General features: G+C 45.0%; 1 protein-coding gene across 5 annotated transcripts in view; it reads left to right on the top strand.

The window, feature by feature from the left end:
- Window positions 1–753: 753 nt before the first annotated feature.
- SECISBP2 (SECIS binding protein 2) overlaps window positions 754–26,156 on the top strand; it is a 36,781-nt gene continuing 11,378 nt past the window's right edge. For 4 of the 5 annotated variants that reach the window (XR_015715395.1, XR_015715394.1, XM_087822524.1 and 1 more), the window contains exons 1-12: window positions 754–808; window positions 1,934–2,079; window positions 7,019–7,268; window positions 7,826–7,949; window positions 9,007–9,236; window positions 11,315–11,396; window positions 12,852–13,060; window positions 18,230–18,362; window positions 21,545–21,711; window positions 22,473–22,599; window positions 24,005–24,161; window positions 24,784–25,004. Coding sequence is in view for 3 of the 5 variants with exons in the window: in XM_087822524.1 (XP_087678650.1) it covers window positions 776–808; window positions 1,934–2,079; window positions 7,019–7,268; window positions 7,826–7,949; window positions 9,007–9,236; window positions 11,315–11,396; window positions 12,852–13,060; window positions 18,230–18,362; window positions 21,545–21,711; window positions 22,473–22,599; window positions 24,005–24,161; window positions 24,784–25,004 (1,879 nt within the window). In the remaining 2 variants the exon portion in view is untranslated. Of the gene's footprint in view, window positions 809–1,933; window positions 2,080–7,018; window positions 7,269–7,825; window positions 7,950–9,006; window positions 9,237–11,314; window positions 11,397–12,851; window positions 13,061–15,595; window positions 15,719–16,963; window positions 17,060–18,229; window positions 18,363–21,544; window positions 21,712–22,472; window positions 22,600–24,004; window positions 24,162–24,783; window positions 25,005–26,156 lie in introns of all 5 variants that reach the window. The other variant, XM_087822526.1, reaches the window with a different exon arrangement.

Below are 26,156 nucleotides of genomic sequence, written 5' to 3'. Positions count from 1 at the left end.
AACCCCTCTCAGTGCAAGGCACAGGTTTCCTAGCATTAACCTTTAGCCTACGATTTTGAACCTAATCAACTCTAAGGGTCAAACAGCATACACTGGGCAAGCCTTAAATCTAATGCCTGCAGCTTCCCCCTAGCTGTGGTGCAAACCAAGTTCCTTCTGGTCTCCGCCCCGAGGCCCCCACTCCGCAGCCACCTCCACCCCCGCGTGCCCGTGGCCCAGAGTCTTCTTACCCCTACCTAAGCTTCCCTTTGGATGGCACTGTCCTCCCACGTGAACCAGACTACTACTCACCTACCTTTTCCAGCACTTTAAAAAATGGTAACTGTTGGAAAGAATGGAGCGCTTTTCAAATTCTTTTCTGTGGTTACTTCCAAAGTGCTTTAAGTTCCTGGACTTGACACCGTGCCTTACTGGTTTCCTAGGTCTGTAGGACTACGGGGATGCGCCTCCCCTAGTCCCAATCCCCTCACGTCACCGCCCCGCGCCAGGTGCCTCCCACCAGCGTGGATTCCTCAGCCGGGTCTGGCCCAGCCACACCCCGAGCGCCCCCCGGGATCTTGGCGGACTGCGGCACGCGCGGAGCCCGCCACCTCCGCGTAGGGGCTTGATCAGGCATTCCCGCCGGAAGCAGGGCTGGCCGCGGCGCGTTTCTGTGACGCACTTCCTGGCGTCCGCCTGGAGGTTGGAAAGGGGTGGGGGAGCGCTCGGCGCAGGTTCAGCGAGCCTACGGGGCGGCCGCTGGCCTCCCGGCCGGGCCCCGTGTCAGCCGCGGGCCATGGCGTCGGAGGGGCCGCGGGAGCCGGGCGAGGTGAGGCCGGCGCCCCCGGGATGTGGGCGGCGCGGGAGGCGGGGACTGGCGGCCGGCTCCCCAGCGCCGTCGCCACACTCCGCGGCCGCCCGGGGTGGGGAAGGGCGCGGCGGGACCCCGCCGAGGCCGCGGAGGGGCTGCGCCGCCGCCGGCTCCCGCCAGCTCCCGGAGGGGCTTGTTCGAGGCGCCCCGGCTTGCGTGGTTTTGAAACGGCGTCTCCGCGCGAGGTGCGCAGCACGACCGCCAGTGGAGCCCGGCGGCCGCTGGTGCGGCTTCCGGACGACCCGGACGCGCCGCCGACTGGCCAGTGAAAGTCCGTCTCGGCCCGAGAGCCAAAGTCCAGCGTTTCACTTGCATGTTCCAGTGGCGATAGATTTTCCCCTCAAAACTTTTGCTTATCCGCAGAACAACTCTTAGTGGTTCACTGAGTGAAATCAAAGGGTTTGTGTAACTTGTTTAGAAATTCGATGGAAATAAACCTCCGCGGCGTGTTCTGCGCGCCGCGGGGGAGGGTCCGCGGGTGCGTCACCGCCCGCCCGGCGCTCGCGCTCCCGAGCTGCGCCCAGAGGTGACTACCCCTGTCCCGAGGTCAAGCGGAGGCAACGTCCGTAGTGGTCCTACTGTGTGATCTGGGTTGGATTTTACATCCGCTTTACTTGGTATCCTTGTTTTTCACCCTTGATATTTGGTAGACCGGTTTTTCTAGTTAGAGCAGTGGGCCCTGGCCGGGGGCGCTGCCCCGGACGCGGAAGGCCTGCGGTTGGACTCCCGGGCGGCGGGGCAGATGCCCACCTGCAGGTTCCATCCCGGGCCGCGGGGCGGGGCGCCGCCGAAGCTCTTCCACATCGACTTCTCTCTCCTTTCCCCTCCTTCCTTCCCTTCGCTCTAAAATCAATAAGCATGTCCTTGGGTGAGGATTTAAAAAATAAGTTTGTTTTTTTTAAAGCATTGGGGGAGAAATTGTTGGCAAATGGCTTGTCTTTAGTAGGCAGAGATATCTGAACAGCAGCGCTGGGATTAGCATTTCCAGGCGCTGCTAGAACCCAGCCACTCTGGGTTTTTTGTTTATTTACATTTGGTTGATTGTATAAGGTACATAGCTAAAACCTCCGTTTTTCCCCTCAGGGCATCAAGTTGTCAGCAGATGTCAAACCGTTTGTGCCCAAATTTGCTGGGCTCAGTGTGGCATGGTTAGAGTCTTCAGAAACACACCTGTTTCCTGGCTGTGCGGCCACCTACTACCCCTGTGTCCAGGAACTGCCAGTGCCTGAGTATGTATTCTTATAAATGTCTCGCCTTACCTGAGGACTTTGTTTCTTGGCTTTAATGGTGATTAGCTTTAAAATATGCTGTAGCTAACACATTGAAGTTCTCAGTGTGTGAAAGAAGATGACCCTTCACCAAGAAGGGTCTGAGCTGGTAGCACAACTTAAGTGTGTCCTGCCACAGAAACTGAAGCTTCGGCTGGCCTTTTGTCTCTTTACTCACGCAGATGTTTTGGGTAAAGAAAGTGTGTAGATTGCATTGCACTGTATTTTTAAGGCATGGATCACCTTTTTGCTGTGTAAGAATCCTTGTCTTTATGTTTCTTTGATATGCATCAAACTCATTTCTCTTTTTTTTCTTTTTCCACACCTGCATGGTGTGATTGAAAATAGTTTATACTTCATATAAATTCTAGAATTACATCTGCAAGAATGAAAATTGGGATGAATAAGAAAATCATTGAGTTGTCTGGTGTGTGTTTAGGAAATGTTAAAAGTTGTATTTTTTGACGAAAGTTGAAGACCTGCCTGTGTTTGCTGAAGGTCTCAGGTAGGAATACCCAAGTTTTCCACTGTAATTGCATCGTTTGTAAAAGGGACGTTGGCATGGGTCTCATTTGAGTTGTTTCCTACCTTGGGTGGTTCATAATAAAATACAAACTACATCTCAGTGATGACACTAAGCCATCTACTGGGTGGGATTTTAGTAACTCAAAGTAAAGGTGGAAAACATTCATATAGCTAAAGCAATGTAACTTGAACCGTGGCTAATCAGAGGCTCAAGGTTGTGCAGCACTTAATTTGAAATTATGTTTCTTAATCCCTTATCCTTTTTAGTTTTGATTTAGTTTTTTAATTGTTTATAACCAAGGAAAAGATTGTCTGACAATATTCCTGACTGGCAAGAAAACAGTTAGGGACAAAGGAGACATGAAATCAAAGGGGCAAGGTTAGGAAGAGTAAGAGACTTTTAAAGTGGGGATGAAATGGGGAGACTTGACACAGTTGAGAATGGAGTGTCTGGTCAATTCTAATGTAGGTTAAGAAGTGCATTGCTCTGGTCAGATTTCATCAAAATGGAGATCTCTTGCTGCCATGAAAAAAAGGAGTAGCCTTTTCATAACAAACATACTTCCTCTTTCCTATTAGTTCCACTGTTACAACCGAATTCTGTATGTCCCCTTAAAGGAGGGGAGTAATCTTTTACAGAATTTGTCTGCCTCCCATGTCTCTAACAGTGCACTCAAAGGGACTTCATGTATTCAGTTGAGGGTGATTATTGAAAGGCTACTGTATGAAAAATGCTAGATGCTGAGGGGGAATGACTGTGTCACGAACTGTACCCTCTTTTTCAATTTTTTTATAGACTTGAATGGATAGAGATGAAAGAAAATGTACCAATCTAATACAAATTTATATTATAGATAAGACAAATATCAGTAGAAGTATTCTGGTGTATAGAACTGCCCATTTGGAAAGTACTAATGATTTACTGGTGTAATAAACAAATAGAGGCTATGCAGACACAATAAGTTCTCTGTTGCATTTTGTTTGGGTATTGTTGTATATGTTGTGTTGTGTGTTTTTTTCGTATTTGTCAGGTCCATGAGGTTGACAGGGAGTACATACAGTGTTATTTTTACACATTTTTACAGGCTAGAATTGCTTGTCCAAAGTTATTCGTGTAGGTAACACTAGAATCAAACTTAGCATTCAGTTCTTTTAACCTGAGTTCAGTTGTATTCCCCAAAGCTGCTGTTGCTGTTGGCAAGAGTTTATTGAGCATTTTCAGCATCTTACAATATACTGTGAAATGCACAATGCACAAATGGATGCTTTTAAGTTAAAGCCTCTCAGCTTTAAGAACTAGCAGTGCTGACAGTGTGGCTCAGATCAGTTTGGTGAGTAGAGGAGTGTCAGGATCCCTTGCAGGTGCTGGCCTGACTGAAGGGCCCAGGTAAAAGATATATTGGGAAGACAGTAGAGGAGTAAGTTCCTGTTGTTAAGGGGGAGCCATTAGGCAATTAAAAGCCTACATAGTGCCCTGCCTGTGTGACTCAGTTGGTTGACCATGATCCCATGCACCAAAAGGTTGTCAGTTCAATTCCTGGTCAGGGCACATGCCCAGGTTACAGGCTCGATTCCTTGTTTGGGTGTTTGCAGGAGGCATCCTGTTGATGTTTTCTCTCTCGCTCTTGTTTCCTCTTTCTCTAAAAAATAATCAATAAAAACATATTAATAAATAAGTAAATAAAAGCCTATGTAGTACAGCTGAAAGTTTAGGTTTACTGGGTGCGAAAAGGGAGCTTCTGGATTCACTCTTGGATTCTGGTTTGACTGTAAGGGAGAGGAGCTTGAAGGCTTTGACTGGGTTCCAGGTACTGGAAACAGAAGAAAATACATGGAGACCTGGTATAAGAAGAAAGTTCTGTGGCTGTCCATGTGGGTGTTGGTAGGAAAGGTGTACAGCAGTTTCCAGGTGAATACATAGGAAGAATCGTATCATTCATGAGAACATGAGTTGGAAGCAGGGCTGATTTGGAGACCAGATGTTAAATTTTAGATTTATATGTGCCAGGTGGGGGAAAAGTGAACTATTAAGTGGAAATGATGCTTAAGTTGGAATTAGAGGACTGGGGGTGATGAAGATACTAGATTGCAGGGATGTATGTGAAGTCCTGAGCAGAGTGCTGAGAGGTTTTGGACTCAGTGACTCTGACAGGTTAGATAGCCTGGAGGAGCTTTTGGGAGGTGGGTAAGAACAAGAAGAGGGCAGAGCTTGCAAGTCCAGGCCAGAGGAGTTTTTCTAGTGATGTGATAGAAGGGCCAGACCTAGCCATGTCTTGCAGAAGAGGTGACAGCGTGGGAGGAAGGAAGCCCCGGAGACTCAGCATTGTTGGTAGGGGTGAGGCAAGGAGAAGTGGAGCTGAGGATCAGCAGGTATTGCACAAAACGTCGTGGAGCTGAGCTGCTGAATCCAGGGGAGTGCAGGAAGAGATGGTGGGCATGAGAGAGGCAGTGTTGCTGTGGTGCAGGGTCATCTGGTGGTTTGTGAAAACTAGAATTTTACAGAAAGCCATTTGAAGAACCAGCAGACGCTGTGAGTCGTCTCTGTGAGATTTTGTATTTTGTGGTGTTCTCTACCTATAATTGTATTTACTTTGGATGGAAAGAAAAAATACCAGCTTTCCAGAGGAAGGACCAGTGATGACATGTCCAAAGTGGACAACTAGATTGCAATAGAGCCCGGATCCAAACCAAGGTCATCTGACTCATAGGTGAAAATTTCCTGGATGACAACAGCCTTCAAAACCCACCCTGGCCAAGTGGATCAATTGGTTAGAGCATCGTCCTGATATCGCCATAGTTGCGGGTTCAATCCCTGGTCATGGCACCTATAAGAATTAACCAGTGAATGCATAAAGAAATGGGACAACAAATAGATGTTTCTCTCTTTCTTCCTCTGTTTCATAAATAAATAAATTAACCCACCACTGGATCTACCCTCCTTTTCCTGTTTACCTAAATTTCCTTGGTCTGTTCATTTATCTAGTTTTTGGGCTTGGGATAGTCTTTCTTTCTTTTTTTTATCAACCCATCTTCTTGGCCCATCTTGTGACGATTCCTCTCTTTCATTTGACCCCCATTAGATTTTCTGAACATCAAACAAAATAAAATGGGGAGTCACATCTAGGGTTAGCAGCTTTAGTCTCCCTCTTCTCTTCAAAGAGCAGCACTAGCCAGGTGGTCTGTGGAGCAGAAAAAGGTCAGTTTTGGTTAATTAGGAATGCTTCATTACTAGAATAGAGTGCCGGTAAGTAAAAGACTTTACAAGATCTAAACTTATGTCATGAATTAATAGGCAGTGATACCAGAGGCAGCCTGATTAAGTACTGCATGGAAACCAGAGCAATGAATGTTCTCACGGGTGTCCTCTAGGTGCGGCCTGTAGACAGGGACTCCCTTTCTGCTTCCGTGCAGGCTCTTACTGGCAGCAGAGTAGAGATAGGACTTCTAATAGGGGTGCTGGTATCTTGGCCTGTATCTCCTGACGGTCGCACAGTTGGAAGTTCATATAGAATGTCCCATTATTAGCTTTGGATTTTCCTGCCTTTCAATGGACCAGCACACTGGGATTTCATTGATTTGCTACAAGAAAATTTTCAGTTGTGGAAATTCACAGAAACATCTAGTGCTTATTTTTGGGAATAAAAAGGTTGTGATTTGTGCTTTAAGTCAGCTCTTTAACATTTTGTCAGTGTATCAGCTTTCATTTCAAAATGGTTGAGTCCTCTGGCCGTATACCAAATTTGCTAAAAAAAAAAAAAAAATCAGTGTTACATTGTATTTTGGTTTCGCCTAGCAGCTCAAGCAAGTTAGAGCAATGGCACTGTTCACATATGGCATCCATATGGTCAGCAGGGTGTGTAATTCCTGGGCCACCACGCACACAGTGTCCCTTTGGCAGCTCTGGCCCTGCAAGTCAGTGGAGCGCAGGTGGTGGGCTTGGAGCAGGAAAGCACTGCAGCAGGATGTCTCCGGTACCCAGAGGCCTCAGGAGGCAGGCCGTGCAGGTCTTCGGGATGGAGGTTAGATTTGGGCCATGGGGGCCTCTGTAGAGAGGATGGTCTGGATGGCCCTTTGGCCAGGGTCGCTGAGACGCTTTCCCAAATATTTGACATCTTGAGAGGGGAAAGCTCCTGAGGCATCCTCAGGCTCTCCTGTCAAGGATGTTCCAGCTCAGTAGTGAAAAAATAAAATTAGGTCAGCATCTGTCTTTGCAGGTTAAGAAAGAAAGGCTCAGAGGTTTTATTTGACTTTTAATTATGGTTATTTCAGTGTAGAATGAATGGCCTCAAAAGTAATAAAAATTGAAAATTTTTTATGACAAAATATTAAGCTCCTTGTATGAAATCTGTAACTAAAATTTACCCTTTTTATTTAGGCAGAAACTCTATCCTGAAGATCTGGCCTTTGGAGCCTCAACATTTCCACATCAGTATTTGTCTTCCGAGATGGCTCTTCATCCATACACCCATCCTCCTTACCCTCTGGAGTCCACACACAGTGTTTGCCCAGTGCCTGGCTCCCAGTATGATTACAGCCAACCCAGTCGTTACCGCGGGTCTCAAACGGCGAAGCCTCGGTATGAGCATGGGTGCCCTCTCCCACAAGACACAAAAGCTCCGTTTAAGGTCAGTAAGTGCTGTGGTTTTGTTGGTCACTCTACCATTTAAAATGTAAAGAATTGGTCAATTCTTGCATTAACTTACGCATTGCTTATCTTTTTTAAGAATTTATTTGGCTTAACCTTTTTTAAAATGATTGAGTTGTATTTACATATTTGCCATTTTAAACCTGTTTTATAGTGGTATAGGTGGCCCTTGGACAATGTGAGATTGAGATGCATCACTGGGTCCACTTATGTGGATTTTTTTCAGTAAATATATTAGAAAATTTTTAGGACATTTGAAACAATTTGAAAAAACATGCAGACAAACCCTGTTATTTTCTTAACATTTTTTCCTCTCCAGTGCACTTTATTATAAAAATATAGTATATAATACATATAACATACAAAATATGTGTTCATTATTTACGTTATCGGTAAGGCTTCTGGTCAGCAGTAGACTGTTAGTTAAGTTTTGGTGGGTCAGAAGTTATACACAGATTATCTGCTCCTCGGGAGGTGGTCATTCAAGGGTCAACCGTAGTTTTCCTAATTCATGTTACTTTTTACTCTTTCCTGCAGAAAAAAACATATGATGAGCAAAAGTTTGCCAATAAGAAAGCTGATGGAACTATATCATCTGATATAAAACCAGTGAAAGGCTCACATTATATGTCCTATCGTGCTGACACTAATTTGAAATCAGGTAAAAATAACGAACTCTGTGTTTCGTCTTATGTCAACCTACTCCACCCACCCCAGAAGCATTGCTATTGCTGTTCTTTGAACAGCTGTTTTTGTGTGCTTATTGTGAAAAGATGAGGCCATTGGGCTTCCTGTGGGATCCTGGAGGCCTTTCCTCCTGGGATGGAGATTGTTGCTTGTGGGTTCTGATGTGTCCTTAATGTGTTATTACCTTATTTTATACACAATCTTGTCTAAGATCACATAACAAAAAGGTATTGACCACACACCTCAAAACACGTCCTTAAATAAAAGCAGATCACAACCACACCTCTTGTACTATGTTTGGCCATGCTCATTTCTGACACAGCTTCTCTGGTCTTGTGTTGTGACACTTGTTAATAGGTGGGACAGTTTGTCTATGACTTCAGTTCTGTCTTAATACCAAACCCGGGGCAGTGTAGTTACTCAGAGGATACTGATTTTATTCACGCCAGAGGCCATTTCCGCTCTGGTGTTGAAAGCTACCATTCTGGGCTGTAGCAGAAAGTTAGTGATTTAACTCTGGCCTTATAATTAAATACAAGGACGTTGTGGCATTGCAACCTTCATGTCATTCATTTGCATCTGAAGGAGAAAGATAGGAGAGAGGTTATAAATTCAGTTCTACTTGCTTCTCTCCAGTTTGTTCTAGCAAAGTAAAATAGGGACCATTTATTACTTAAAGGAAATTTGTTAATGTCTCTTTAAATTTGCAGAACTCTAAAATGTGTATTAAGAATAATCAAAACGCCCAGATAAACAATCAGGTCAAGGTAACTATTTCAACATTAGCGTTACTCTTAAAATTTGCAGTGTGTTTTGGTTATTTTGCTTTGTGGTTAACCAGAGCAATTGCTACCTCTGGTCATATGTGTTTACACTGTTACACAGATGATTAACATTAGCAAAAGTTAGGCTGTTTGGATAATAATGTTGTTGCATCAGTAGCAATACATTTTCTGTTCTGCAACTCAAGCTTGAGTACAGATCATGAAACATCTAAATTTTCCCCCCTGCTTTTAATTCTGTGCATACAGATGGTTATCATAAACGAACAGACAAGAAACCCAGAATCAGTGAAAAATGCGGACCTCCCTCCAAACCTGGGTTTGAATTTACCAGGTTGGATTTTCCTAAACTTCAGGGTGCAGAGAACAGTGAGATATTAGAGACACCAAAACAGCCCAAGTGGGGGCCTTCACACTCTGCCTCCACGGACACTTCCCTCGGGAGAGGAGTGGGGAAGCCTGCTCCACAGTCAGCAGAGGTGAGTGCAGGCTCCTCTCCCTTGTTTCCCTCTTTCTCTCTTATTGTGTGAACTGTTTACAGTGAGGCTATGAAAACAGCTACTGCTGTTTTCAAAGAATCACCCAATATATTAATTTTCATCTGATGGGTGAAAGGTCCAGAAGATTCTAGCATGAATTCGGCTGGCTAGACATCTCACTTCTCGTATTGTGTGCTAACAGCACTTTTTCAGCACAGACAAGCAGATTTTATTTACCTAAATAGTAGTACTTAAAACTGCATAGGGTGGTTTCTGATTTTCTAGGCTTTTTATCTGCACCTCTCTTGTTAATGATACAGCGAATGATTCAGTGAGAGTAGCTGCAGTGAAGAGTGTGCAGTTTGCCACTTAGTAATTTTAAATTTGCTCTCAAAGTTTCACCATTTGCTCTCAAAGTTTTAGAGACTTCCAGGAAAAACCGTTATTGGGTTACTAGTCCCTAAAATCACTTCTGACCAATTTCTGATAAAGAAAGGGTGGAGCACTTCCCAGTGTGATGGCCAGGACAAAGACAAAGCTGCGAGAAAACTGCTCACCCAATTGATTGCTCACCTCCTGAGTAGAGAGAGGACTTTGCTTCCTGTCCTTGTCTTGGGTGCTTGAACACTAAAGCCCTGGCTTGTGTGCAGAAGATATGCCATTCCCATGGCATTTCCTGTCACACGATGAGGCGGATTGGTATAGAGGAGGGTCAGTCTCATTTGGCTTGTGCGTGACCCTTCTGGGCCCCAGTGGAGTATGTGGAATAGCTGAGCAGTCAAGGGGCTCCATGCTTTGGTCACGGCTGGCAGTGGATAATTCCAAGCCCATGAGCGCCATACAGAAGTAGAACAGATGTGAGTTAGAGGCGAGTGCTGTGCGTGTGGACCTGAAGTGAGGTGCATCATGCTGTGAAGAGAGTTACGTACTTGTTCCCTTACTATTACACTCGTGAATTGTGTGTGCAGTTGTTTTTTCATTTTCCCTTTAAAAAAACTTTTTTTCCTGATTATCCTGGTATTATCTTTGAACAGCAAAGAAATATGAAGAGAAAAAGGAAATGTAGTGTCTGAAGTGTAGCCAAGAGAAACCATGTTTCGCACTTACTCTTTTGTTAATGGTACACTGTGGAAATTGTACATATCAGGGGTCGTACACACACACGGACTTGTGTTAGAAGTTTTCAAAACTTCTTTGGCATTTTTTCCATGTCTTTAAATACTCTTTGAAAACAAACTGTTGCACTGGATCTTTGATGTTGATGTACATAATTGACCTAACCATTTTTGAATAGATGAGCCACTTCTAGCCTTCCATTGGCCGTGGTGAGTATAAAAAGTTACATTTACTAAAAGAACAGGCTGTGTTTTAATAATTCTATTTTTTATTACTTGATTCATGTATAATGAAATGGCAAAATGGGTAAGGTTATGAAATATATCAGCTTCAGAATTTATTTTCAAACAATTTGCATTTGAATTTGTCAGTTTCCTTTTACCTTCTGTTTGGTCAGTCACTTTGAGATGTCTCTTAGTGTTCTCACCCGCCCCACAGTGTCTTTGGGGCTTCATGTTCCATGTGTGCGGCAGCTTTCTGTTTTTATAAAAGTGGGCACATGTTACAAAGCTTATGTTTGTCATCTCTGGACGTTTTGAGGGACTTTGGAAGGTGTGTAGGCTTGGTGAGCGATGCTCTAGCATTTCTGTGGGGCACTGAGGTTAAGAATGGTATCAGCACGTCTGCACTGATATGAAAGTCTGTGATAGGTCAATTTTTCAAAGGTTGCATGAAACGTGTGTTGTGATCCCATTGTTAGGGTCTGTATAAAAATGATGCATAGGTGTTTCTCTCCTACGCAGAGGAATAGAGGGATGCCAGGTAAGCTGTGGGTGACTTCTAGGGAGAGAGATTTGACAGAAGGAAGTAACTTAACTTTTCAGGTTACATACTTAGGTATTTGGAATTTTTAATTAGCATATATTTTGAAGATTTTAAGAATGTCAAGGGAAGCTATATTTAAAAATTAAATGATTACTTTCAATTTGAAATAGTGAGAAAATAACTGGTTTGCTTTTTAGGGTGAAACAGTGGTGGAAAAAAATAAGCTGACTGACTCTGTAACTGATAATGCTGCTACCAGTCCCTCTTCATGTACAAGAGGTAAGAGTGGCTACCAGATAATATTTTCAAAAATCAGTTGTCTATTTTTTAAGTTCGTTTTTAGTCTGGTACAACTTAAATGTTTTTGTCTTAAAGCCTTCTTTGAGGCAGCTGAAGGGTTGTTGATAAACTGAAATTGTTTTTGGGAGATTGAAGTAGACAAGAGCCCACGTGTATGTGTAAGGGGTGTAAGACAGCAAAGAATTCTAAATGAAATATTTACTCAGTTCAGTGAGAAAGTCGATCGTCTCCAAAATGACAAGCTTCTGTAAGTATTACCTGTACCAGAGGTCCTCAAAGATTTTGGTCTCAGGACCCCTTGATAGCTTTTAAACAGCTCCACAGACCTTCTGTTTATTTAGACAACTGCTAGTATTTGCAATATTTGAAGTTAAACAGAGTAACTTCAGAAATACTTATTAATTCACTTGAAAGTAGCAGTAATGTACCATTACATGTCAACATAGCATTTTTATGAAAAATAACTATTTTCCAAAATTAGGTCAGTAAAGAGAGCAGCCTTGTTTTACATTTTTGCGACTCTTCAACGCTGGCTCAGTGGGTCTGCCTTTGCATTTGGCTTTTTCACTGTCCTACCTTTGCAGTCTTTGGGTAAATAATACATTCCTAGTGTCAGGAAAACAGTTTTGACTTCAAGGGTTCTGGGAGCCTGAGGCCACACCTTGAGAACTGCTACTCTGTCCTGTCCTGGCCAAGAAGTAATATATTCAGAGAGAGTTCAATAGACTATACTTTTGAAATTTTTATAAGTAGCTTGTCCTAACAGAAGACATTTTTACAAAATTATTCCTGACTTATTCACAGGTATGTTTTCTTGTGCATTCTTATGTTCGATACAAAGATCATGTTAGAGGCTTCCCTAAGGATGTGTAGCTCTGTGGTGACAAGAATAGTCTGTCTTACTGTCTGGGGCAGCCACAAGCTGCTGACATGACCTGCCATGTCCTGATGGCTGTCCTTTTGTTTTGTCTATATGTAGTTTCATGGGCATCTAAGGAGTAGTGTGGCTGTGCTTATGCCTGTGTTCTAAAAAGAAATAAATTTCCAGTTATTGTGATAGCTGAAGTCTAGTGACCTTTGACTTCTGCTGATAAAGATATACATCAAGGTTAGTAGGGCAAAAATTTGATCTTTAGCTCATTAATTCTGTGTGTTTGCCACATGAACATAATTGAGGATTGCTGTTTTTTAACTGAACAACCCCAAGTGAAAACCAGTTTCTAGGAAGATCAGTGAACCTAACAAGTTAATTCAGCATGCATGTTCCAAGGAAAACATGTTTGGTGAATGTTGTAGATTCCAAGAGAATGTTTTGAACAACAGCCTAAATTTAATTATCTCTGAGTAATTATCTCACATGATGCATGTTTGGAATTTCTAAGGATTTTGTGTTTCCTGTTGATACTGTCTCCAACTGTGGTTCTCTCTGAGCAGAGTTATCCTGGACGCCAATGGGTTATGTTGTCCGTCAGACATTACCTACAGAACCGCCACCAGTCCCTAGAAATGTTACTTCCGTGATAAACCTAAAGACGGTTGTTTCATCAGCAGATCCTAAAAATAGTAGCATATCATCTTCTCAAGCTTTATTTTCGGGTCCTCCCTACCATCGAGAGAAACCCATCGTCTGCTCAACTAAAAAGGTATGCGTCACATTCGGATAACGTGGGTCTCCTATACCACTGGAATGTCGTTTATTTTTTTCTCAAATCCTTACTGAAAATGTTTCATTCTGTACTGTGGTCAGTCATCTGAGTTGGTTGTGCTTCAACCTTGAAAAAAAGAACAGGACCTCAGTCAAGGAATACAAGTGGTAGCTTGGTACACGAGGTGAGGATGCACGTTTCAGACCAGTGGTCTTAACGTGTGTGGGCCATTTTGAATTCTTTAGAGGAGAGATGCTGGCAGAAATGTATACTCTGATGCTGCATTCTATCTCCCAGTCTTCTGTTTATTGAATGTAAGTTAAATTACTTTTACTTGCTAGGGTACTAAGAGCACAATCATTCAGTTCCACATTTTTGCATTCATTTGGTGTATGTTACTGACTCTTGGTTGATTGCAGCTTACATACTGTAAGATAGCATTTCAGATCCATTTTCCCTTTCAGTTCAAATCATTGTAAGCTGTCATTTTTATTGATACGTAGATTTGTATCTTGAAGAGCCCTTTTCATTGGTCTAGCTTTTGTTCTTGATTTTCAGTATGCTGAAATAGTCTTGTAGGTTGAAATTGGTTGTATTTCTTGAGTGCATGGTTTCCAGTTTTTGGAGTGTGAGGCTGCTTTTTGACATCCAGTGTCACCAGTGTCCTGCACAAGCAGGCGCTGTGTGTTGGTGCTGGTTGACAGGAAATGTGTGCAGGCGACAGGCAGAGCGAGACAGACCTGTGTGCTGTTCTGCACAGCTTCGCGCACCCATTTGAGAACACAGGTGCGGGTGAGACCCCGTCATACTCACAGACCACTGGCTCTGAGACCCCGCTGTCCTCTGGGCACTGGCCACAGCCGACAAGTTGCTGTCCGAAGTGGTTTTCCTAACAGGTTGTTAACATTAAGAATTAGCAGATTTTTTCTTTTTCTTTTTTTTAATCCTCACCTGAGGATATTTTTTCCATTGGTTTTCAGAGAGAGTGGGGGGTGGGGGGAGGGAGAGAAACATTGATGTGAAAGAGACACATTGATTGGTTGCCTCCTGCACGCAGCGTGACCAGGGCCGGGAATCCATCCTGCAACAGAGGTGCGTGCCCTTGGCCGGAATCAAACCCAGGACCCTTCAGTCCGTGGGCCGACACACACACCACTGAGCCAAACTGGCCATGGCAGATTTTTTATTTTCTATGAATCATTTTTAAAAGGTGATAAAATGAAGATCCCCTATAATCTTAGAACCTAGATTGCTTTGCATTGTACACAGCAGAGATGAAAGCGATCTTAATGGCTTTTCCCTTTAAAAGTTTCGGGGTTGTAAATTTTTATTACCAAAATAACAAATGTAATGCTGCAAGGATCTAATTGTGGAAGGTCATCTTTCCTACACCCCTTTGGTGCTTCCCCACATTGGGGAGCCTGCATTAGCAACCTGTCATGCACGTCCCACCTCAGGTTCCTGAAAACACAAACAAATAGGTTTGCCTTGTTTTTTAACTTTTTTTTTGTTGTTAACAAAAATGTGGTCATTCTATATATATTAAAAGTTGCGTTTTCGACTTAACAAAATATCACGAACAGCCCTCCAGGTCAGTAGATAAACACGCTTTTTAATGGCCACTGAGGCTTTTAGCTGTGAAGGGTAAGCTCCCATTGAGGATGAAGCAGGGCCCTAAAAGCTTTGCCCTCTTAGAGCCCCATTCTGATGCAGAGAGATAGTGCTGTGCAGACACATGCAGAAGCCTTCAGGTAGCAAGTGCTTAGCACCAGAGGCAGGTGAAGAGGGAGAGGCCAGACAGAAATGGTAGGGCTCTGGAGGTGAAATGAGGGTGCAGTCCTGGCCTCATCCAGCTGAGTGTAAGTGCGGGGGCCCTGAGGCCGCAGTGTGTTGGACCTGGTTGGGGAAAGGCCCGCCTGAGTGATGGGTGGGCATGGTGAAGTCAGATTCAGGGTGTCTGATTTGAATGCTCTACAGGTGGTTGTGATGGGCCCTGGTAATAGAAATGGCATACTTGGGCTTATGAAGAGACTTTAGGTCGGAATTAGTAGAATTATTAACGTGGCCTCCTCAGGCTGGAAACTGGGTTATGTCTAAATCTACCAGTTTCAAAATACTGAACACAGGCTTTCACAGGTTTTTTTCCCTTCAGGATTATTCTCCTGAATGCTGGCTCTTTAGAAACTGAAGATGAGGGGGTGAACCATGAATAAAGTTGCCATGTGGTCATACAACCTTTTTTAAAATATGTTTTTATTGATTTCAGAGAAGAAGGAAGAGGGAGGGGGAGAGAGAAACATCAGTGGTGAGAATCATTGATCAGATCCCCTGCCTGGGGTTGAGCCCACAGCCCAGCCCTGTGCCCTGACTGGGAATAGAGCCGGTAGCCTCCTGGTTCATGGCTCAATGCTTAACTACTGAGCCACACCGCTGAGCCTGGTTATATCACTTAATAACTTAATTTTGCTCTAATACATGGAGTTAAACATTCTATTGAATCTCCTAAAAACCCATGGTTTTTTTTTGTTCTAGTCCAAAGCATCACAAAGTGGTGATTCTGAGCAAAATGAAGCCTCAAGAAAAACTAAGAAAAAGAAAGAAAAGTTTAAATCTAAATATGAAGTCCAGACAGCTCCAGAGCCACCGAGGATCGAAGTACCTATTTGTTTCCCCTTGTGTGATCCATGGGTCTGTCTGCATAGGGATGTGGGTTCATACTGGTTTTCTAAGTGAGAATCTCCACCATGTTCTTTAACAGCTGTCCTAGTGCTAAAGAAAATAACTATTGTCCATTTTCTCCATGTCTTCTCATTGGCGTCCGGCCAGCGCCAGCCTCGTGGCAGGCACTCGGTAAACGTGGGAGCAAGTGTGTGACTGTCTAGAGACAGAACTACTTGTATTGGAATTTAATAGTTTATACACCATAGTACTAGACTTACCCCTCAGGAGCTTCTCTACCTGCTTTTTCCTTGGCTTTGGCATGCTGGCTTTTCCAGGGCCTCCTTTTCTATCCAGAAATCTTATCATGTGATTCACTAGAGAGAGAAATTTAGAATACCAGAGAGCCATCATGGGCCCTGGTCACGATGTCGGGGACTTGCAAAAGCACTCTTTAAATTATTGACCTGTGGTACTCCAGGAGCGTCCCTGTCCTTCAGGGAGCCATTCTGGGCTCTTACTACGTTTCTCATGGGTCTGCAGTTCTAGATTCTTCAGCATGTCTCCTGGCGCCTGCAGAAGGGTCAGCGGTATTGCCCAGGTGGTCAGCTCTGGGTCAAGCCGAGGTTTTCCCACAAAACTGGGGGTTCCCAAGGCTCTTGGAACATTCCCTTGAGAATAGTGAGGTTGCGTTTGAAGACCTATGACCATCGCATAGCATTATGGTTTGGCCAATAAATAATTCATATTTCTGCCCCTATTTATCGCATAACTTCTCCAAGGCACCTAAAATGTTGACAGAAGCACCCAAGACATTTTAAATGATTTAAACATTGTCTAGAGATCTGTTGCCCCTCTCTAGTTTTTAGCCTGGGATCAGCACACACAATAGGACACTTACCTACCCAGAGTCTGGATTGATGGTTTCCCTAATGCACAATGTAGTCAGAGGATGGCTGCTCGAACACTCTCATGCCGTGGTCCTTAGGGCAGTTCTGTGGACTCCTTGGGGCCCCCACTCTTGCTTTGTGGAGCAGGAGATTAGAACTGTGGTCTTTAAATTGGTTCTAAGAGTGAAATTAAGCTGAAGCCCTTACGATATAGTTTTTGGGCTCTTTTGTATCACCTCTGAGCAGTTCTGTGGGAGCTTATCATATGGCATATAAGCAAGGAAGAGCTTTCACTTGCGCACATTTGAGTCTTGTGATTTGTGAGGCCCTAAAGGGTGTGTGGTTTACTTAGGATGTCGAAGAGTTTCCCAATCTGGCGGTCGCATCTGAAAGAAGAGACAGAGACAGAGTAGAGTCACCAACATTTCGATCTAAGGAGCAGCCACAGGTAAATTTCGGATTGAAACCACAGTCGCTTTAGGCTTTAACTTTTCTTGCTCAACTGACGTGTGTGTGAAGACAGGTGGTTTTGGTTTGATCTCTTTGTTGGAGGAGCGCGTCTATATGTTGAAGCAGAATTGCTTTTCAGCTAAAACACCGTCACTTTCGTAGTAAGCCTGTTGGTAATCATTCAGGACCAGGGAATTCCTTTGTGAGGCGGTAATGTCTGACGGCAGGAAAACAGCAGCTACCCCAGTTTCACTCTGAGAAGTCAGCACAGGCGGAAGAGGTGATTCTCTTGTCCTGCAGCCCTGCCGTGCATTCAAGAGTAAGCTTACAATTCATAACCTAAGCGGGGAACGTGTGCGCTTTGGGCATGTTCGTTGTCATTTTGCCTTTCAGAGTGGGGTAATTATTTTCGCATGTGTGGAAGGTAAGGCTCTAAACCCCGTGTGAGTGATTTTGCATCACCAGGTTAGAATTTGGAAGTTCCGCCCTGGAGGACAGCCTCTGCAGCCCGCCGGCGCTTGCGTCTTGATGCGAGCCCCGGCCAGTGGGGCTCTGGTGGCAGGGAAGGAACAGTGGGCAGGCGAGCAGGAGGGAAGGAGCTGAAGCATGTGCAGCAGCTGCCTATAAACCTCTTACACCGTCTCAAACCCAGGTCACAGCTGTGTCAGAAGCAACATTTGTTTAGAGTACATCAGACTTTGTGTCTAAATGTAGTACCTACCTGCTGAGTGTGGTTGGACTTGGGTAAATTTGTTTCATGGCAGTTGATTCACTCACTTAGCGATTGGAGAATGATCCGGGCTAAGGAGGCCCTGATCCTGACCAGTTAGCCTCACGTACAATAGACCTTTCTGCCCAAGACTTTATACAAGTGTTGGTTTCTTGTTTGTAGATGTGCACTGTTCCTCACAGTGGAGATGTAGACGGAATTATAGGTGGCTTACCATAAGCCCAGTGTTCTGAGAGAAAAGGGAGGAACAAATAACCATAGTGGTCATATTGGCAGATAATGTGGGACTGCTTGAGTATTTCTCTTTATTTAAGATTTTTATAGTCTCTAAATCTATTTCATTTTATCTTTAATGATATGATTTTTTTTTGGTCATAAGGTGAAAAGCACAGTAAGATATATTATTGTAAATAAACTTCTGATTTTTGAACTTTTTAGAATAATTTTAAAAGCAGTGGAAAGAAGAGTCAAATTCCAGTACAGCTGGATTTGGGGGGGATGCTGACAGCACTGGAGAAGCAGCAGCGCTCCCAGAATGCAAAGCAGTCCTCCAGACCAGTGGTGTTTTCAGGTAAGAGAGTCTTTTAATCTCAAATGATTGAAAGTGTTTTTCAGATAGACTGTTTTGTGACTGTTTTCTTTTATAATCAAAAGTTATTTATAATCAAAACAGTATGTTACTGGAATAAGGGTAGACATAGACCAATGAAATAGAAATGATAGTCCAGAAATAAACTCACAGATGTATGGTCAGTGGATTTTTGACAGGGATGCTGAGTTCATTAAAAGAACAGAGAACAGTCTCTTAAAAATTGGTTCTGGGACAACTGGATTTCTATATGCTAAAGAATAAAGTTGGCCCCTTACATAAACAAAAATGAACTCAAAATGGATCAGTCACCTAATTGTGAAAGCTAAAACTACAACACTCTCTTAGAAGAAAACAGAGGTAAATTTTCATGATCTTGAATTAGACAATGAATTTTTAGATAGTACACCAAAAGGATAGGCAGCAAAAGCATTAAAAATAAGTGAATTGGATTTTATTAAAATTAAAAACATTTGTGTACCAAAGGACATTATGAAGAAAGTGAAAAGACAGCTTACGGAATGGGAGAAAATATTTGAAAATCATGCCTGATAAGGGTTTAATCTCCACTATATAAGAACTATATATACCTCAATAACAAACTCATACAATGGGCAGCAACACCTGAGAAGGCATTTCTCCACAGGAAGATCACAGATGGCCACTGGGGCATGAAAAGATGCTTATCATTAGTAGTCACTGGAGAAATACAAGTCAGAGACCCTCAGTGAGGTAGTTCTTCATGCCTGCTCTGGGATCTATAAGCAAAACCACGAAAATAACCAGGGCTGCTGAGGATGTGGAGAGATTGGACCCCTGTACACTGCTGGTGGAAATGTAAAATGATGCAGCTACTTTTGAAAACAGCCTGGTGGGTCTTCAGAATGGTAAATACAGAGTTGCCATGTGACTGAGCAGTTCTACTCCTCTATATTTATCCAGAATAATTAGAAACAGAGACTCAGACACTTGTATGAATACACCAGTATTCATAGCAGCAGTATTTGTAATAGCCAAAAGATGGAAACACCCCAAAAGTCTATCGACAGATGAATGGGTAAACAGTGTGGTCTATACACACAATGGGAGGGACATTCTGACATATACTACAGCGTGGATAAACTTGAAGGCATTATGCTAAGTGAAGTAAGGCAGTCACAAAAGGAAAAATACTGTATGATTCCGCTACATGAAATTTCTAGAATAAGCAAATCCACAGAAACTAGAGTAGAGGTTACCAGGGGTTGGGGGAGGGGGAATGGGGAGTTATGTTTAAGGGGAGCAGATTTGTCAGTTTGGGGCATAAAAAGTTATGGAAATGGATAGTGGTGATGGTTGCGCAAGACTGAACATAATTGATGCCACTGAATTCTGCACTCAAAAACAGTTAAAGTAGTAGATTTTATGTTACATGTATTTTACCATAACAGTTTAAAAAGTTATTTAAATATGATTTTAAAAAACAGTGACTGTACCTGAAAATCTCATGATACATAAGTGCCCTGCACAGGTTCCAAAGCAGACTCTGATAGAAATGAATTACCTGCCTGTCCATGGGACATGGCTCATAACTTTTGGCTCCATTCTGGAAACATCACTCTCTCCTCTGAAGCATCTTTTCATGGAGCCATGACTGTTAAAACGGGCAGCATGCCAGAGAAAGAGATACGAACACTTGCCCTATAGTGTTTTAAGTATGTTTCCTCCTCCTGAGGCTGTTTGTTAATTTATTTTAAAAAGAAAAATGTAGCCAAGGAAGTGGTTAAAGAGCCTTTATCCTGAAGTATTTTAAAGTAGCTCATAGGCATGATTTCATTTTACCTTAAGTACCCCATTAGCATCTTCAATAGTGATTGCATTTTTAACTGACCCACCCTACCATCCTCCCATCTGATATTAATGATTGTTTCTTGTTAGTGTCTTGTATCCAGTCTGTTTGAGTTCCCTTCATTATCTCAACAATTTTGGTAATTTTATTCATATCAGGATTCACAGTTCCATGCATTGCTTGTCTGAGTAATTCTTATATAGTAGTTCCCCTTTCTCTGTGGGGGATACATTCCAAGACCCTCTCCCCCCAGTGGAGGCCTGACACCACAGACTGAGCCCTCTGTATACTCTGTTTTTCCTATATCATGCATACCAATGATACAGTTTAAACTACTCTGGTGCTTTGGGGCCATTAAGTAAAATAAGGGTTGCTTGAACGCAAACACGGCAATACTGCCATAATTATCTGAGACAATTACTAAGCGACTAATGGGCGGGTAACAATTACTAAGTGACTAGCCGGCGGGTAGTATATACAGTGTGGATATAACTGGGCCGAGGGATGATTCACGGCCCAGGCAGGAAGGAGCAGGACAGCAAGAGATTTCATCACGCTGCTCAGAAGGGCATGCAATTTAAAACATGAATTGTTTCTGGAATTTCCTATTTAATATTTTTGGACCTCAGTTGACGACAGGTAACTGAAACTACAGAAAGCAAAATTACTTTTAACAGAGGACTGCTGTATACCAAAGCTTGGGACCACTGCCCTCTTTGTGTCTCCTCAAATTGCTTTTCTCAACTACTGTTTGGTAAGGGGCTGCAGGGCTGTTACTGTGCATTGGTGGAAGTTGAACCATCTTCCTGTCCCTGTAATGATACACCCAACTAAGGAAGTACTAATAACTTAAATGCTGCACTTAAGGAGTGTGGGTAAATACACTTGGGAAAATCTGGATGTTGTGGAGGCTGGGCAGTGGGAACATGGTTTTGTTGTTACACTGTTCTCTTTTCTTTGGTGTATGTTGGAAATTTTTCTAATTAAAAAGTAGGGGGTCAGCATACTCAGGTGAACTGTTTCCTGGGAGGAGGAATGCAGTGTAGGAAGTAGAGCCGCCATAAGGACAAACCACCAGAAATGTTCTCAGAAAATGGGGCCACATATCCATAGACTCGCCTGAGAGTAGGAGGCTTGATATCGGGGCAGGAAGAGGGTTCTTCATAAACTAACCAGGAAGTTTTTGGATCCCTACCAAAAGATACCAAGTTTCACTGACAGTCACTGCCAATTAGAGGACTGTCCAGGGGAGTTTGATGAGGACGAGTAAGGCTGTGGGGCCGGGCGGGGTGTCGTGGGGACCCCTCCTGAGGCAGGCGTCCTCCCTGTGTTGCAGTCGGGGCAGTTCCTGTTCTCTCCAAAGAGGCCACGTCGGGGACGAAGGGCCACCGCTTCAGCCAGGCAAAGACCCCGCACAACCCCTTGGACTCCAGTGCCCCCCTGATAAAGAAGGGGAAGCAGAGGGAGGTCCCCAAGGCCAAGAAGCCGACCTCCTTGAAGAAGGTACGTGGTGCTGTGTTTGAAAGCAGCACTGGAGAGCCCACGGTGTTCCCAGCTCAGCTCTGAGGCTTCAGGCTTCCATGCTCCAGCCAGAGGATGTGTCTGGTTCTGAGAGATGAGAGTGATGTCAGGCATGCCAGGTGGGGTGGCCTCACCTGCTAAAAAGGGAAGCCAGGGTTTTTTGTTTTTAATTTTCACCTGAGGACATGCTCAGGGTGAGAGAGGGGAAGGGGGCGGGGAGAGAGACATCGATGTGAGAGAGAAACAACGATCTGTTGCCATATGTGCCCCGACCAGGGGTCGAACCCGTAACCTTTTGGTGAGTAGGACGATGCTCAGCCGACTGAGCCACTCCGGCCGGGCACTGGGAAGCCGTTTTAAAAATGCTTTGCAGTGACATGGGCTTTGCAGAAAATGAGAAGTGGGAGCTGTGCTCTCCTTATTCACTTGGTGCCCTCACCCCCTCGAGGGGCCTCTGCTGTGCAGATCGGGGAATATTGGCACCTCCTGGCCGGCACTCAGGGCTGTTGCACCGGTTTCTTCGTTTAGCTCTCAGCAGCTGTGTAGTCAGCCTTGTCCTGCTCAGGCGCCTGTGTAGGGAGGGACGTGCCGCTCTGGGCCAGCCCCCAGCGGGGGGGGGTCGGGTGCAGTGTAGGGCACGGTGCACACACTGTGGTCAGCCAACCTCGGTGTTTTATTTTGCAGAAGAGCTTCTTTGTAAGCACATGTATTTAGGTGCTCTAATCATTTATTCAATTTTAAAGATTATTTTGAAAGAACGGGAGGAGAGAAAGCAGCAGCGTCTCCAAGAAAACGCCACGAGCCCAGCTTTTGCCAGTGACGATGTGCAGGATGTAGGGAGTGGTGCTGACCGCCTGACTCTGGAGCAGGGTGAGCCCTTAGGTACCCAGTTCTGTTGGTGGCATCTTAAGGAAGTCTTCAGTTGGGGCAACCATGTGCAGCAACCCCCCAGATTCTGCCCACCTCTGCCCCTTTGTGGTGAAAGCACATCAGTGCTGGACCCCGAGATGCAGAAGTTCTCAGATTTCCTACTTGACAGGAAGAGGCTGACCCCATGGACAGTGGGCTTGTGGTGCCCCTAGTTCTGGGAGTCTGTGAGGGACAGCGATTGAGGCCCGAGTTTGATCTGTGTGGCATTGGATGGTCCTCACGATCTGAAGTGGCTTTGAGAATTAGCCCCACTAACTGCAAAGCTCTTTTCCCATGAGTGTGCGAGACACGGTGCCATGAAAGGAATGGATGTGTTTAGTAAGCTTTTTACTGAACAATAAGCTCAGAAAAGGGTGCACCGTAAGCAGACAGCTTGAGAACTTCACACACGGGCACAGCACCAGCTCCAGGGACAGAGCCGCCTCATGCTCCCACATCCCGGCCTGAGGCCTGGCCTCAGCTACAGCCCACTGATGAGCACTTGCCTTCCTTCGCAGGGAATCTTACCTTGGGGTCCCTCTGGCCAGCAGAGTGTCTGTGGCTCAGGGGCAGTTCTGACTGTCACTGTGGCAGTGTGGTGAGTGTGTGCAGAGGGCACGAGCACCCCTTCCTGCTGGCATTTCCCCAGGCAGATGGCAGGCTCGGGTCCACTGCCCTCCAACCTTGGAGGCTCTGCCCCACAGGCTTCCAGGTGTTACCAGTTCTGTCCACAGTGGGGAGAGGCCACTGGCAGGATGGTGCATTGGTTGTGTCTGTCATCCTGGCTGGTGTGTTCCTCCCTGGTGAGCTGGAACCTCACATGCACTCTGGAAATGTCTAGAAGGGACATTTGGGGACCGTAGCAGTTGTGGAATCCCATCTCCCATGTTTAAGCACCCCTCAAGGCCCTCTGTCTAGATACTTGAGTTCAGCTCTGATTTAAGGATTATTTAATAAAGGAATAGTCTCAAGCATATAAGTGCAAAAAATTCAGATCTAAAAACCTTTTAAAACTACCTAATAGGAACTTCAGGTTAAATTTCAAAATTAAAATATAAATTTGGCCACTGAACTATGCACTTAAAAATGGTTAAAACTGGTAAGTTATATAAATACTTGGCCACAATAAAAATAACTAAATTGGGATCAGGAAGGCACCTCCAGGCAGAACAGAAAGTTGCCGGGTTCTTTTGTCTTTCCCAAGCCAGTCCCATGGCTCTGCTGCCAGCTGGTGCTCAGCAGCCCTGTTGGCTTGCGGCAGGTGTGGTTGCCTCTGGCTGCCCTGGTGACACTGCCCTGCGAGTCGTGTGGGCATCCCCTGCCCCAGCCCCACAGATGCTGAGCCATGACTTGTTTTTCTGTGAAGCTCCAGGGGGAGCCTCAGCGTCAGTGTGCTCCATCCCTGCGGTAGACAGCGAGTCAGAAGAACAGCCAGGAGCTGAGATCCATAAGGAGGCGGCGACCTGCTCCCTGGCCCCTGAAGGTGCCAGCTGCCCCAAGATCCACAGCAGGAGATTCAGGGAGTGAGTGACCCCGTGGGGGATGGGGTGGGCTGTGCTTGTTCTGGCCTTGGGCATGGAGCTCTCCCACCCTGACATGCTCTCAAACTAGAAAGCCAAGAGCTGGGCCGAGTGTTTTTATTCTTCTGGTAGAGGTGGCCAGGAACCGAGTCATACCCTACGTCAGGGCTGCTGCATATGCTGCTACAAGGGCTCTCGTCCCGCCAACGTGATGGCAGAGGTGCCCAGGTTTTCAGCTGGGAATGGCTAATGAGCGACAGTAGATGACATTTAGACTCCCTTTGGTTTGGTTTCTCTGCATAATTTCTTAAGGAGCTCTGCCCCCCCACCCCAGTTTTCTTCAGAGCAGACTCCAGATGTTTTCAGTAGAGGCGCACAGGGAATGGCCAGATACAGGGACACTTGGCAGAAGCTATGGTGGAGTGCAGAGGTTCTGTCCCTTGGTGGCGGATGATTCGATCCTTCGCTTTCGTTAAATCCAGTCAGGCAGGAGCTCCACTTCTGATGAGTATTGCATATCAGTGTGACTTCTGAGGGGCTGTGCCACCCACATCCTCCTGGGGTGTGATGGGCAGCGCTGCATGTCGCAACTGGTAGGAAGCTGGTGGCATCTGATGTTTTTCAGTTACTGCAGCCAGGTGCTCAGTAAAGAGGTTGATGCCTGTGTCACGGATCTGCTGAAAGAGCTGGTCCGTTTCCAAGACCGTATGTACCAGAAGGATCCTGTCAAGGCCAAGACCAAACGCCGGCTTGTGCTGGGGCTGAGGGAGGTACTGAAGCACCTGAAGCTCCGGAAGCTTAAGTGCGTCATCATCTCTCCCAACTGTGAGAAGATCCAGTCTAAAGGTAGGGTGCCTCGGCATCCCCAGCGCCTGGCCCACGACGCCCCAGTCAGTGGCTGAGCATGGGCAGAGTGATTGGTTTCCTTTTTTTTTAATTGAGTAATTTGTTTCTGGGGTTTATTTGCCCACCTCGTTCCTTACTCCGAGGCAGCCAGGCTTATGTCTTCATGGCGTGGTCTTGGCCAGCCCCGCAGGCCTCTGGTGGCAAGAGAGGACACGTCTCCACCATGTAGCACGCTGGGCGGCGTTGGTTTGCTCTGGAGCTAGGGTCACCGCTCCCAGGTTTGTATGTGTTGTCACTAGTCCGAGGGTGTGTGAACCCCATGCGCCTTGTTCTGTAGCTTCAGTCTTAGCACCCTTCCATCACACTGGTTCACACAGGCTGCTGCTCCTGAAGGCCGTGCTGTCCCACGTGGAGGGCGTGCTGGTTTGTTGTGTGAACGTCTCTATAGGTCCCACGTGGAGAATGGGAGGGCATGTGCATGTGTAATTCTTACACCTCCAGGGACCCCATGGCCCCCACAGGCCCGGTGCTTCTCCCTGCGCTCTGACGTGGGTGGGAAGTTGAGCATCTTCTCACTTGGTTCAGAGCTTGGTATTTTCTGTGAACTATTGGTTCACATTCTTTGCTGATTTATCTTTTAGATGTTGGTCTTTTTTGTATCAACATTACTTTTTTTTGTATAATAATAAAGTGAGCCCTTCAATTAAGACTGGTCAGTGTTTTCTGGTTTGTCAGTGGCCTGTTTTCACCTTTTGACCATGCAGGGAGTGGGTGTGTATATAGGTAGCTTTTATTCCTACGTTTTTATCACACCTAGATTTTATGTCAGTCCTCGACCTTTGCCTCCAAGGTGATGACAGTTTTTAATTGTTCTCCCTGTTCTCCGTGTTTTCATGTGTGTCTCTGTAGCATGTATCTCAGTCTAGATGGACCTTTCCAAAGGCTGACCAGTTGTCCCTTCTCCCCGGCTTTGAAATGCTCTTCCCCATGTGTTCAAGCTCCACATACTCGGCTCATTTCTGGACCCTCTCTTATCCCTCTGTGTCCCCTTATTTATGTTCTTACAGCTTTACAGCATGTTTTTAATGCTGATGACGCTAGCCTGTAGTTTCCTTTTTTGAAATGCTATTTTCACTCGTGTATTTGTTTCAT

This window comes from Miniopterus natalensis, chromosome 12 (genome assembly GCF_054644295.1).
Source record: "Miniopterus natalensis isolate mMinNat1 chromosome 12, mMinNat1.hap1, whole genome shotgun sequence".
Lineage (NCBI taxonomy): Eukaryota > Metazoa > Chordata > Mammalia > Chiroptera > Miniopteridae > Miniopterus > Miniopterus natalensis.
This window is presented reverse-complemented; position numbering and strand designations above follow the sequence as displayed.